General features: G+C 52.0%; 7 protein-coding genes across 7 annotated transcripts; 5 read left to right on the top strand and 2 right to left on the bottom strand.

The window, feature by feature from the left end:
• Positions 1–1042, top strand: GUITHDRAFT_116339 (hypothetical protein; the record flags this gene model as incomplete). Its single annotated transcript, XM_005824453.1, has 6 exons — positions 1–203; positions 438–546; positions 652–700; positions 754–806; positions 854–894; positions 946–1042. The coding sequence occupies 6 exons, from the start codon at positions 1–3 to the stop codon at positions 1040–1042; spliced, it is 552 nt and encodes a 183-aa protein (XP_005824510.1).
• A 583-nt stretch (positions 1043–1625) lies between these two features.
• GUITHDRAFT_154955 (hypothetical protein) lies at positions 1626–2113 on the top strand. The gene is made up of 4 exons (XM_005824452.1): positions 1626–1680; positions 1732–1830; positions 1892–1948; positions 2009–2113. Exons 1-4 carry the CDS (start codon positions 1636–1638, stop codon positions 2048–2050), a joined length of 243 nt encoding a protein of 80 aa, XP_005824509.1. The 5' UTR covers positions 1626–1635; the 3' UTR covers positions 2051–2113.
• Positions 2114–2423: 310 nt separating this feature from the next.
• GUITHDRAFT_116337 (hypothetical protein) lies at positions 2424–3485 on the bottom strand (the record flags this gene model as incomplete). The annotated part of the gene is made up of 10 exons (XM_005824451.1): positions 2424–2450; positions 2502–2558; positions 2610–2639; positions 2691–2693; positions 2745–2774; positions 2826–2882; positions 2934–2963; positions 3042–3071; positions 3123–3206; positions 3384–3485. The coding sequence occupies 10 exons, from the start codon at positions 3483–3485 to the stop codon at positions 2424–2426; spliced, it is 450 nt and encodes a 149-aa protein (XP_005824508.1).
• Positions 3486–4885: 1400 nt separating this feature from the next.
• Positions 4886–6160, top strand: GUITHDRAFT_144951 (hypothetical protein; the record flags this gene model as incomplete). The annotated part of the gene is given in 10 exon segments (XM_005824450.1): positions 4886–4918; positions 4980–5021; positions 5083–5124; positions 5186–5227; positions 5289–5421; positions 5496–5578; positions 5640–5772; positions 5792–5877; positions 5942–6013; positions 6068–6160. The coding sequence occupies 10 exon segments, from the start codon at positions 4886–4888 to the stop codon at positions 6158–6160; spliced, it is 759 nt and encodes a 252-aa protein (XP_005824507.1).
• An 838-nt stretch (positions 6161–6998) lies between these two features.
• On the top strand, positions 6999–9678 carry GUITHDRAFT_116335 (hypothetical protein; the record flags this gene model as incomplete). Its single annotated transcript, XM_005824449.1, has 13 exons — positions 6999–7114; positions 7371–7467; positions 7524–7601; positions 7650–7878; positions 8055–8084; positions 8141–8214; positions 8260–8370; positions 8429–8471; positions 8532–8596; positions 8641–8692; positions 8754–8968; positions 9021–9094; positions 9258–9678. The coding sequence occupies 13 exons, from the start codon at positions 6999–7001 to the stop codon at positions 9676–9678; spliced, it is 1605 nt and encodes a 534-aa protein (XP_005824506.1).
• A 205-nt stretch (positions 9679–9883) lies between these two features.
• Positions 9884–10791, bottom strand: GUITHDRAFT_116334 (hypothetical protein; the record flags this gene model as incomplete). The annotated part of the gene is made up of 4 exons (XM_005824448.1): positions 9884–9987; positions 10112–10244; positions 10308–10500; positions 10682–10791. 4 exons carry the CDS (start codon positions 10789–10791, stop codon positions 9884–9886), a joined length of 540 nt encoding a protein of 179 aa, XP_005824505.1.
• A 558-nt stretch (positions 10792–11349) lies between these two features.
• Positions 11350–11687, top strand: GUITHDRAFT_116333 (hypothetical protein; the record flags this gene model as incomplete). Its single annotated transcript, XM_005824447.1, has 2 exons — positions 11350–11531; positions 11582–11687. 2 exons carry the CDS (start codon positions 11350–11352, stop codon positions 11685–11687), a joined length of 288 nt encoding a protein of 95 aa, XP_005824504.1.
• Between the last annotated feature and the right edge of the window lie 248 nt (positions 11688–11935).

Raw genomic sequence — 11935 nt, 5'->3', positions numbered from 1 at the left:
ATGGATACAAGAATGTGCTGGAGTCGGGAGAACTACGGAGCAGGATGCCGGTGGGAGTTGTACAGTGGGATTGTGAGGGCTCAGCCAAAGGAGGAATTGAGGGGGGACTGTGCAAGGAGCTGTGATGGGGATGAAATCCTCACAAAGGAAGCGTTGAAGAAGAAGCGTATTGGAAGCAGCAGAGAGATATTGACCACAGCAAGGTGAACAGGATCATCTTAGGCGAGCAAATTTTTGCCCTTCAATTCCAAACTTGATGTAGCTGGGGGTGAGGAAAGCAGTCGGATCGAAAGAAAGCAATTTGAAATTAGAATCCCAGCCACCGCATTAACAACAAGGTTCCTACCACAAGAATATCTGTAGACCATAGTTTGCAGTGCAGGGCCGGCTGTGACCATTGTCTGTAGCCCTCGAAGCTGTAATTTGATCTGACTCAGGAACTCACTTGGTTTGGCAGCCATGAAGCGAGATTTTGTTTTCCCTCTTCTCCTCATTGGTCTCTTTCTCTTCGATCAATCCAATGCCTCATACGGAGGGTTTTGCACGGTAATTGCTCTGAGTGATGGATATCTCGATCTTGGTTGTACGTTGTTGCTGATGCCGATCCTATCAATCTACATGATGGGAAGACTGTTTGACATGCTGGCACAGACTCGCCTGAGCTTGAACCTGAGAGGAGGAGCGGATGCCGGCGTCCCAGGTGTGTTGGTCGGGAACATCTAGCAAGCATGAGCTGAAGTTTTGGGTTGCTAGGCCTCAACATGGATGCGATGAACTCCATGTTCACAAACCCAGCGTTCCAGCAGGTCAAACTGCAACCTTGCTCCAGTGCGACTGAGCTGGATGCTTGCAGATGGCTCAGAACTTGATGAACAACCCTGAGTTCAAGCAGAGGTGACGTGGACTGTGACAGTTGGTTGCCGGAGGTCTGATGACTTGATGCAGGATGGACGACATGATGAAGAATGAGACCCTGATGAAGGAATATGCCAAGATCGGAGAACAGGCATCCGCCTCCTCCTCTTCCTCTACCTTTTGCTGAGCTCGCCTTACATAGATCATGGGCATGATGGGGGGACAGAAGCAGAATCCTCTCGGTAGGCGTGCGGACTTTGACTTTGTTGACCATCTCTGAAGCAACTGGCAGGGACGGGAGAACAAGATATGAGGTGAACATGAAGCGGGTCAAGAGACAGAGCAGAAACATGACCGGTGTCAGCAGCAGCAGCTCGCCATTCACTGCAGGAGGTTTGACTGGAGGAATGGGAGGATTCGGAGCAGGTGTGTCTTGCGTGTAGCCTGTGTGAAAGTCTCATGCCTGCAGCAGGAGCTGGAGGAGCTGGAGCTGGGGAAGGCATGGGAGCCGCTGGGATGAACCCTGGAGCGTTCGATCCGTCCAAGATGCAGAACATGGCAGGGTAACGTGTCAACTGTCGCGTTGTTTTCCAAGTTTGACAAGTATGTAGATGGCAAGAGATGGCCCAGGCAGCCCAGAACATGATGAAGGACTACCTGAAGCCTGAGAAGCTGGAGCAGCTGGCGGACAGGTGGGAAGGGCTCGCGGGGGAATGGAGGAGTTTTGACAGGGGGTTGTTTGACAGCCCTGAGATCAAGGAGATCCAGAAGGATCCCAAGATGCAGGAGATCGTCAACGATATCCGCACCAACGGCCCGATGGCTGTGAGCACGAGGCTAGCGGCTCTAGGTAGAAGGTGACGTGGCTGTCTACAGATCCTCAAGTACTACTCCGATCCCGATGCCATGTCCATCTTCAGCAAGATCACCGGACTCCTCGGCCTCCCTGCCGACTTCTCCAAGGCCAGCGAGCAGGTGAGCCGTGCACTGCCGCATGCTGTCGTCCTTGCCGTCATCGCTGACGCTGCTGCTCCAGTTCGCTAAGATGACTGCCGGCGGAGCCGCCGGGGCTCCGGGAGCTGAGGGAGAAGCGGTGAGTTGGACTGCTAGGAATGCTAGGCTTGTGCTGGGCCCTGACGTGCTCGGGTAACAGGGGGCCCCAGCTGGGCAGGGTGGAGCCAACAGCTTGGAGTGAAGGCTGCTAACCGCCCTTAATATTTCCTCGTTTCAAGTGTCATGAACTTTCACTGCCATTGCACCCAGTGCCCCCCTCCCCCCCCCACTTCATGTTGGTGTTGCCGCCGAGTCTGCAGCCACAGACTCTCACACCATGATCACACCGCAAGCTCTGGACAGACAAGAATGTCTGCTACACGTGGCAAGCAGGGGATCAGTGTTAGCCTTGCGAAGTACTAAAGGGTCAAGTTTCTGCATAGAGCGCGTCATCAATCTTGAGCTTTCGCGCGCCTTGTGCTGGAAGGCGATCGGACCACAATCGTGAGGGTGCTCACCTTCTACTCAATCGTGAGGGTGCTCACCTTCTACTCAATCGTGAGGGTGCTCACCTTCTACTCAATCGTGAGGGTGCTCACCTTCTACTCAATCGTGAGGGTGCTCACCTTCTACTCAATCGTGAGGGTGCTCACCTTGTACTCAATCGTGAGGGTGCTCACCTTGTACTCAATCGTGAGGGTGCTCACCTTCTACTCAATCGTGAGGGTGCTCACCTTGTACTCAATCGTGAGGGTGCTCACCTTGTACTCAATCGTGAGGGTGCTCACCTTCTACTCAATCGTGAGGGTGCTCACCTTCTACTCAATCGTGAGAGTGCTCACCTTCTACTCAATCGTGAGGGTGCTCACCTTCTACTCAATCGTGAGGGTGCTCACCTTGTACTCAATCGTGAGGGTGCTCACCTTCTACTCAATCGTGAGGGTGCTCACCTTCTACTCAATCGTGAGGGTGCTCACCTTGTACTCAATCGTGAGGGTGCTCACCTTGTACTCAATCGTGAGGGTGCTCACCTTCTACTCAATCGTGAGGGTGCTCACCTTCTACACAATCGTGAGGGTGCTCACCTTGTACTCAATCGTGAGGGTGCTCACCTTCTACTCAATCGTGAGGGTGCTCACCTTCTACTCAATCGTGAGGGTGCTCACCTTCTACTCAATCGTGAGGGTGCTCACCTTGTACTCAATCGTGAGGGTGCTCACCTTCTACTCAATCGTGAGGGTGCTCACCTTCTACTCAATCGTGAGGGTGCTCACCTTGTACTCAATCGTGAGGGTGCTCACCTTGTACTCAATCGTGAGGGTGCTCACCTTGTACTCAATCGTGAGGGTGCTCACCTTCTACTCAATACCATGTAGCGCTCTATGGAATGCTCCGAGTGAGATTCTACTGCATGATGAAAAAAAGCAGGCGGGAATCGACCCAGAAACATGGCTCATAGCATCCTTCCTCAGACGAAAGCGTGGTCAGAAAGTCCAACGGACCAATGAAGCTCACGAGCCTGCTCCAGCATTCACCGTGCCTTTGTAGAAAGCATGAGCATCCAGTTGAGCATGTCCGATGGCCACAGACTTGACAACAAGCGCCATAACCAAGCGCACTCTTAATCTGCTGGTCATGCTCCTGCATAATCCCGTATATGTATCATGTATACCCAGCAACGCTCATGGTAGGCGTAGCTGGCATTCAGATGCTCTAAGTCGACCTGCCTATGGGACCGTGGGAGATCCACACGGGAAAGGCAGATCTTGATCCGCTCAGCAGCAACGCCTCGTCCGAGTCATGTTGCTGACCTCCCATCTGCTCCGCAGCGGTCATGTTGCTGACCTCTCCCGTCCGATCCTTCTGGCATGCCCACTTCAGCAAGGCCTCCATTGACTCAGAGGAGTTTCTACCACATCACTCGTCTGTCCCTTCAACCCGGCGCACTAGCGAAGCAGCTACAACTCTCGCGCATCTTCTCCCCCCCTCCCCTCCCTTGAAAGACGTGGTCAAGGGTGGTGAGCAAATGGCCCGAAGCAAGAGGGGGGGAGGACAGAGAGATGGTGGTCACCTCTGGCGCTTCCTTGGCTCCTTGTATTGGTGACTGCTATGGAAAGTTTACAAGACAAGATCGAGCACGTGCTCGTAGGTACGGACCTATCCGAGGCTATCCTACCACAGAGGATATAACGCAGGACCTACTAGCTCGTCCCCCCAACCAGAAGCTCAGTTCATGGGCAAACAAGACAAGAAGAGCCGCGCAACAGACGTCTGGTCGCAGTCAGAGCGCATGGTGGAGTTTCTTCACGGGATCCAGACCAATGACCCGTCTGAAGCCTTCATCTACAGCAGGTTGGCGCGGGAGAAAGAGGAAATAGTCAGGTTTTACTATCCAGAGATGGACCAACACTTGAAACGTATCAACGAGCAAAAATACAGGGAGATGTTCAACGCCAAATTTATAGACAGCAAACATGATGGGAAACTAGATGGTATATCTGAAAGCAAAAAGAACTATGATGGAATGGTTAAGTTTCAATATGATCTCTACTTCAGACATATTTCAGAAGCTACAACAGTGAGTCTGTGGTATGTTCTGAAGGACGTTCTCATCAACAAGGAAGATGAGCAGCCGTTGGTCCTGGCCCTGCATCGATGCGGCAGCGCCGACACATGTTCTCAGTCAGCTGACGCCAAGCAGGAGCTGCAGAATCTTGTTCTCAACCAAAACGACCTCGTTCATATCGAGATCACGCAGAGCCCGTGCTCAATCGTCAAGAAGCTGTGGCAGCTGCAGGTGGCGTTGAGCCTCAAGAATCAAATGTGGCAGGAGTCTCAACCGCAGGCAAAGCTGGTTGCTATGGGAGTGATCGTTTGCTCTAAGAACAAGGAGGCGTTCGTAGACTATGCTACAGGCATTGCACGGAGATGGAAGGGGGCTGCTGACTCGGACATCTCGCTCGCAAACTGCGGGATACCAGTCTTCCTCTGTTTCAGCGAGTATCGCGATTACTACAGCATCGCTCATGACACCAAGATGGAGCTGGTGAACCAGTCTTACCAGCTCCAGGTACTCGACATGAGAATAGAAACTGTGATCAAGTATGACCTGACTCGATGGTGCTTGTTAGGAAGTGAACAACATATTGCAAGACCATTCAAACAAGCTCCAGGTACTCGACATGAGAATAGAAACTGCGATCAAGTATGACCTGACTCGATGGTGCTTGTTAGGAAGTGAACAACATATTGCAAGACCATTCAAACAAGCTCCAGGTACTCGACATGAGAATAGAAACTGCGATCAAGTATGACCTGACTCGATGGTGCTTGTTAGGAAGTGAACAACATATTGCAAGACCATTCAAACAAGCTCCAGGTACTCGACATGAGAATAGAAACTGCGATCAAGTATGACCTGACTCGATGGTGCTTGTTAGGAACATTCCACCAAGCTCGACCAGCTCCAGGTACTCGACATGAGAATAGAAACTGCGATCAAGTATGACCTGACTCGATTGATGCATGAAGAACACAATGGAAGATCATTCAGACAAGCTCGACCAGCTCCAGGTACTCGACATGAGAATAGAAACTGCGATCAAGTATGACCTGACTCGATTGATGCATGAAGAACACAATGGAAGATCATTCAGACAAGCTCGACCAGCTCCAGGTACTCGGCAAGAGAACAAGGGACACAATGGAAGACCATTCAAACAAGCTCCAGGTACTCGACATGAGAATAGAAACTGCGATCAAGTATGACCTGACTCGATGGTGCTTGTTAGGAACATTCCACCAAGCTCGACCAGCTCCAGGTACTCGACATGAGAATAGAAACTGCGATCAAGTATGACCTGACTCGATTGATGCATGAAGAACACAATGGAATATCATTCAAACAAGCTCGACCAGCTCCAGGTACTCGACATGGGAATAGAAACGATCAAGTACCTGACTCGATTGACTCCGTGCATGAAGAACACGTTGAAGGATATTCAGAGGCTCATGGAGAATGCTCAGCCGGTACGATTGACCCTGATGACTTGTAGACGGAAATGCGTCACAGCTGATTCGATCCTCTGGTCAGGCAAATCAGATTGAAAAGATCAAGGAAGAGATCATGCAGGAACTGAAAGAAAACCTGAACCAGAATGTCATGGTACGATTGAAATGCCTCAGCAGGCGTTCGATCATTACTCTTACCGTTGTACAGCATAACATTGCCTGTATGCAAAAGTTAGAATCTTTGCCAACAAGCGGCGACCAAGTCGATGACGAAGCCGGGCACGGGGCAGCTTCTCGCTGAAGCTCTCAGGATCGTTAGTCTGCAAAATAGATGGATCTAGTGACGTTTCCTTGTTACTAGTAGAACTTCTCTCCCTCAGTCAAGTAAGACCTCCCCCCTTGCTTCATCTCCTTGCCCAACAACCTCGCTGCCTTTGATTTCTCGCCCCCTTCCTCGCTCTCTCCTCTCAGCCTGTCTGTGTCGCCCTGCGCGGGCTCGGACTGTCAAACCTGAAATTCGTTTTCAAAAAAAGTGCATGCTGCTGCTGCTGCTGCTCCTGCTCCTGCTGCTGCTCCTGCTCCTGCTCCTGCTCCTGCTGCTGCTGCTGCTGCTGCTGCTTCTCCTCCTGCTGCTGCTGCTTCTACTCCTCCTCCTCGTTCTACTCCTGCTTCTCCTTCTCCTTCTACTTCTCCTCCTTCTGCTTCTCCTCCTCCTGCATCTCCTCCTCCTGCTGCTCCTGTTTCTGGTACTCCTGCTGCTTCTCCTTCTACTTCTCCTTCTCCTGCTGCTGCTGCTGCTGCTTGTCCTCCCCATCCCTCCTCCTCCTGGCAGCTACTTCTCCTCCTCCTCCTCCTCCTCCTCCTCCTCCTCCTCGTGCTTCTCCTCCTCCTCCTCGTGCTTCTCCTCCTCCTCCTCCTCTTCCTCATCCTGCTCTTTCTCTTCCTTGGGTCCTACTGTGCCTCCTTCAACTAGTCCCCCATTTGCCACGTTCCTCGCTCTTCAAAGTCATTGGCTTCCCTCATCTACTGCTTTCATCGTTTATGTGTGTAGCTAGTGGGAGCAGGACGTCTGACTGATCATGCTCTGATGCGGCTCATCAGGTCTGATGATGTGACGTGCGAGTCATACCAGCGACAAGATGAGCCGGCTTACTATCAAGAACATTGAATTCACAAAAGAGCAGACTCGAAGGAAGTCTGACAGGTATGGAGAGCTTGCAGCGGGGATCACATTCGAGCTGGTCGAGAAGTACATGTGAGACACGCAACAACTATGTGATATGGAGAGTAGCTCATGACAAGAACCATGAAGGTGGCTGCTGAAGAATGATGACAGCAGGAAACGATTCGAGCTCAAAGTACGTGCTTGCATACTAATGTGAGTGCTCCTTGTATGTTGATGATTTGTATGTCCTTGTAGATTGTCGATGAGCTCTCTTCGGCGCTGGGAGTGGAGGCAGCGAGGCAAGCATTGCTCAATCTTTTCAATTCAGAAGATGAACGGACGGCAGGCTGAGGATTCTTGAGCTTGAGGGCTACGAGAAGTGCTGCATCGTCAAGGTCAACGTTGCGCAAGACAGGTTGAGCCCCGACAGACGTTCGCTCAAGGTGTGTCTTGTCTCCTCGAGGATGAGCTGATGTGACGTCGTTCTTGTTTGAAGCAGGAGCTTGCGAGGGTGATGAATGCGAAAAGGGACTCGCTAAAGAACTTTGCGATTCTCAAGAGGCTGGGGAGCTTCAGGGTGATGGGCAGGAGCGGAGGATCGAAGTTGATTGATTGTCGTGGCCAGGTGCATGAAGCATGGGATGAGAAGAGCTACCAGATCGCCGATGATGCTCCAACGCACGTTGAGAATCTTGTTTGGAAAAGGAATGCAAGAGGAGATGCAGACGTCGACGAGGACGGCGAAGAGGAAGTTAAGCGGGAAGAGCAAGAGAGAGAGCAAGGGGAAGAGGACGAGAACGAGAACGAGGATGACTTGTCGGGCTCACAAGATGATCCAAACCCGAACGGGCATGGTGAGTTCTTTTTGACGACATCATCATCATCATCATCATCTCCATCATCATCATCATCATCATCTCCATCTCAATCATCATCACCACCACCATCACCATCACCATCACCATCATCAAACCTTGACGTATCAAGCTCTACATTGATCAGTGCTGTTGTCTCTGCTGCTTGCGCTCAGCTGCGAATAAACCGGCAGGGGAGAATCAAGGTCTCAGCTGCCTAACTGCTCTCCTCTACTCCATTAGAGGCCGCACAAGATCTCAGGATCGGAGCTCAGGGCCATTCAGGAGGAGTTCAGCCAAGACATCTCCAACGCTTTGAACGTCCCAACGGCCGACGTGACTCGAGAGACTTTTGACGTCTGCGGATGACACGGCCGGCAGGTCTTTGTGGCCCACAGCAGCTCTATTGCAGCTGGAGGCAGCAACAAGCTGAGTTTCCTCTTGACGATCAGAGACAGGCGAGGGAGGGAGAAGGTCAAGGAGAGTTTAATGGTTGTTGCCAACTTTGACGAGCCCTGCTGATTCGGCTGACATGGCGGCTGTGTTGCAGAAGTTGAAGATTCTGCAGCAGAACAAAAGTCCTTCTATGATGGGTTGATAAGATTGTGCGCAAACGTCAAATCTGACATCCGTTTGCACTTGTGCTTCAACAGGAGTTGTCTCCTCCCTGATCAAAGTCATCATCATCCACCAACTTGCGCAATCTGTTCCTGTCAAGGTGCTCCTCTCACGTCGAATGAGCTATCATCTCACTCGTTACAGGAGAAGAAACCCAAGGAAACACACAATCTTGACGACGAGAATTGGAATGAAGGTGAGATGAACATGTAGACATCACCAAAACCAGCAGCATCATGACGCACTTGTGCATGTAGCAAGAGACCTTCTCATACGCATCTACTGGCTCGACGGAGCCAGAAGGATAGTAAGATCCTCGCACAACCTCAAGTCCACCGACTCCATGAGAAAGCTTTGCAACATGCTGATGGAGACAATGCTGAAGATCGTTATCCACGACGAGGAGGATCGCTTCCAGACTGCCTACCCGAAGCATTCCCCTTACCTCACTACCGTCAGGAAGTCAGGCAACGTCAGTCAAACTTGCTCCTGATCTGCCGCGCTTGGTTGAACCCTCTCACCAGACGTGGGATGTGACGACTCCGTTTGTCCTAACGAGGACACCAAGGGTGGAGGAGGAGCTGATCTTGAACACAAGGTACTCCTTCCTCTCCTCTCCTCTCCTCTCCCCTCCTGACCTCGACTCTCTACTCCTATCCCGCCTCCTCAGCTCGCCTCCTCCTCTGCTCTCCTCTGTCTCTCCTCTGCTCTCCATGTTTCTCCCCTCCCCTGCTGCTCTGCTGCCGTCACTGTCCTCACAGGACCAACGTGCACCTGCAAGTCTCCGAAGCGATCAGGCCTGCGGGCATCATGGCCGACGTCACCGAGAGTGTCACGTTCTACGTCTCCTTCCTCGACCGCAAGAGTCCCCTCTGGCCCACCATGAAGGGAAATCTCTCTACAGGAGACGTCGCTGGGCAGCGCCATGGCTGGAAGCAGAAGAAGGAGGATGACGAGGAGAGGCTGTCGGAAGTATCCCTAGACACTTTCTTCCACGGAGCTGAGGAGAGGAGGGCCTCTGCTGACCCTCCACCTGGGAGTCTCGAGCTGAGAAATCCCTCCGGGGACGAGGAGTGGAAGGAGGTCAGGACGAGAGGAAGGTGGAACGAGAGGTCTTCGATCGGGAACCTGCGTATCCTTGAGAGGTCAGGAGAGGCTTCTTGTGCCCTCATCAGTTGCTGACCTTCTCCGTCCCCTCCTCCCTCATCGCAGGCACCGTTGGCTGGAGGAGATTCTGGAGGCAGGGAGGAGGAGGAGAGAGGACAAGGCCCAGCTGTTCCAGGACGACGAGTACCTCTAAATTTGCTACGAATGAGGAGGAGGGCGAGGAGGAGGAGGAGAACTTTAATGAAGAGGTAGGAGCCAGCTAGTGCACGATCGTGTCTTGTCAGTGCTGGGACTTTAGCAGCTGAGAAACAGCTGAACTATCGTTGGTTGCGTTTCTCTTGACCCTCACCTGCTCCACGTTGTTGGTCGGTTGGCCGATGGCCGCTGGCATAAGCGTCAAGCAGTCGCAGGCAGAGGCGGAGACGATGAAGGGAGGAAGGACAGTACAGCTGGGTATCATGCAGCATGCAGTGACTTCTCAGCTCGGCCTTCCCAGCTGAGTCCTCACCTGATGTCATCGCCGAGGTCGTAAGGTTGACCTGCCTCCGCATCGACCGACCGTCTTCCAGGTAGACCGCGTGACGCGGGGGAGAGGCGGGGGACTTTGCAGCTGTCTTCTGCCTCGCTCCCATCAACCATTCCTGCCGCTGGTGTCAGGGCACGAGCAGCTTGAGAAAGTCACTAACATGCGGATGTTTCCTTACGCTGCAAGACGGACAGGACTCCTTGGAAGGGGGAGAGGAATCCTTTCTCCTCATGTTCCCCAGCATTCCCCCATAGAACCCGAATTCTGAAGCCGTAGCTGTCGAAGGACGAGACCGTTGGTTCTTGTCATACCAGAACGCGCTTGCTGGCCGTGCCCTGAACGACGCCGACACTTCAGTCTTAGCAAAGGACCTGTTCACGTGTAGCAGGAGCACAAGAGCTGATTGACATCGCAAAGATCGTGATGCACATGATGGCAAAATGTCTTGACATCACAGAAAAAAATCCTCTATTGGTGACTCAGGTATGATGGGACACAAAGTTTCGTATTGGAGCACATGAACAGATTTGGTACGTCATGATTGTGACTTACCTGCTCAACAGGACGCTCTCTTTCTCCTGCCTTACTTTATCCTGCATGATCTGAACCCCTGCCGGATCCACCCAGGCATCAAAATTTCCCATTCTCCTTGCAGGCTTCATGTTTCCCTAGGGCTGAAATCATCAGCAGAAGATTGCAGAACACAAAGACCCTTTTCAATCCTCATTTCAAGGCTGTTTGCAGTGATCTCGTTTCTCAACCTCCTCATCCTCTTTCTCTCACCCTCTCGCTCCTTCCTTGTTCCCCTCCCCCTCCCTCCCCTTCCCCTCCCCTTCCTCTGCCCTGTCTCAACCCATTCCCCCATAAATTGTTTTGACGTCCGTTGAAACGTGTTGCTGGAAGGGGTGGGGGTAATTGGGCATTTTGAATCAACAGGGTAGGGTACCACAAGTCCACCTGTGAGATGATTGTAGGGGTAGTTTATCTAGGAATTTGAGCGGTACTGAAAAAGAACCATTTTTAGTTATGGAGGTAGGGTTCTGTTACATCAATTAATCTTCTAGGGTGGGTGGTCTTGGTTGTGGTGGGTGGGCCAGCGACCAGCGTTGGAGACGAACATGTCGGGAGAAGGCAAGGAGGAGGGGAGGCAGCAGGAGATGGAGAGAGCGATGAGAGAGGGAATGACCGATGCTCTGAAGCGACTGACGAAGCGAGGAAGAATGGAACTCGTAAGTCCTTACATGAAACAGCGCGCTCCATTGTACATGCATTGTTTTGATGAGATCGTTTGCTGTGTGAAACTCTCCAGTGTGCTGAAATGCCGTCAGGCATGTCTTATGGATGCATCCAAGGGAAGTATCTCTGGTTTGGACTCGATGATCGCAAACTTGAGGGCAATGAGGTGGAGGCAGCTGCCTGGTGATGGTGCATGGAGCTGAGACGTCATGGTAGACATAGGTGTGGCAACCAAATCGAGAGTGATGAGAAGGAGATCATCGAAATCGATAAGAACATTGCAAGGCTCTCAGCCAGCCAGAAGAAGTACGAGGATGTGTGAAGAGAGGACAACAAGCTTGACATTTGAGATGAAGGTGTGCTACAAGGAAGAAGGAGAATGAGAAGGAAAGGGACCTGATGGAACATTCCCTCAAGCATGCTGTCGGTTGCTGCTGCTGTTCTTGCTTCTTCCCCCCCCCTCCTCATGTTGTCACGCAGGAACCGTGATCGAATCTGTGCATGACGTGAAGCGTTCGATCATGAAAACCAACAGCAACATCGCGAGGCTAACACGAACTCAGGTAATTC

This window comes from Guillardia theta, assembly GCF_000315625.1.
Source record: "Guillardia theta CCMP2712 unplaced genomic scaffold GUITHscaffold_94, whole genome shotgun sequence".
In the NCBI taxonomy this organism is placed as follows: Eukaryota; class Cryptophyceae; order Pyrenomonadales; family Geminigeraceae; genus Guillardia; species Guillardia theta.
The sequence above is the reverse complement of the archived record's forward strand: the minus strand, read 5'-3'. Positions and strand labels throughout refer to the sequence as shown.

Coding starts and splice junctions, on each gene's coding strand:
- GUITHDRAFT_154955 (XM_005824452.1), top strand. CDS start 1,636: ATGCAGGAGATCGTCAACGATATCCGCACCAACGGCCCGATGGCT. Junction 1,831..1,891: donor TCTCCAAGGCCAGCGAGCAG/GTGAGCCGTGCA, acceptor CTGCTGCTCCAG/TTCGCTAAGATGACTGCCGG. Junction 1,949..2,008: donor CGGGAGCTGAGGGAGAAGCG/GTGAGTTGGACT, acceptor CTCGGGTAACAG/GGGGCCCCAGCTGGGCAGGG.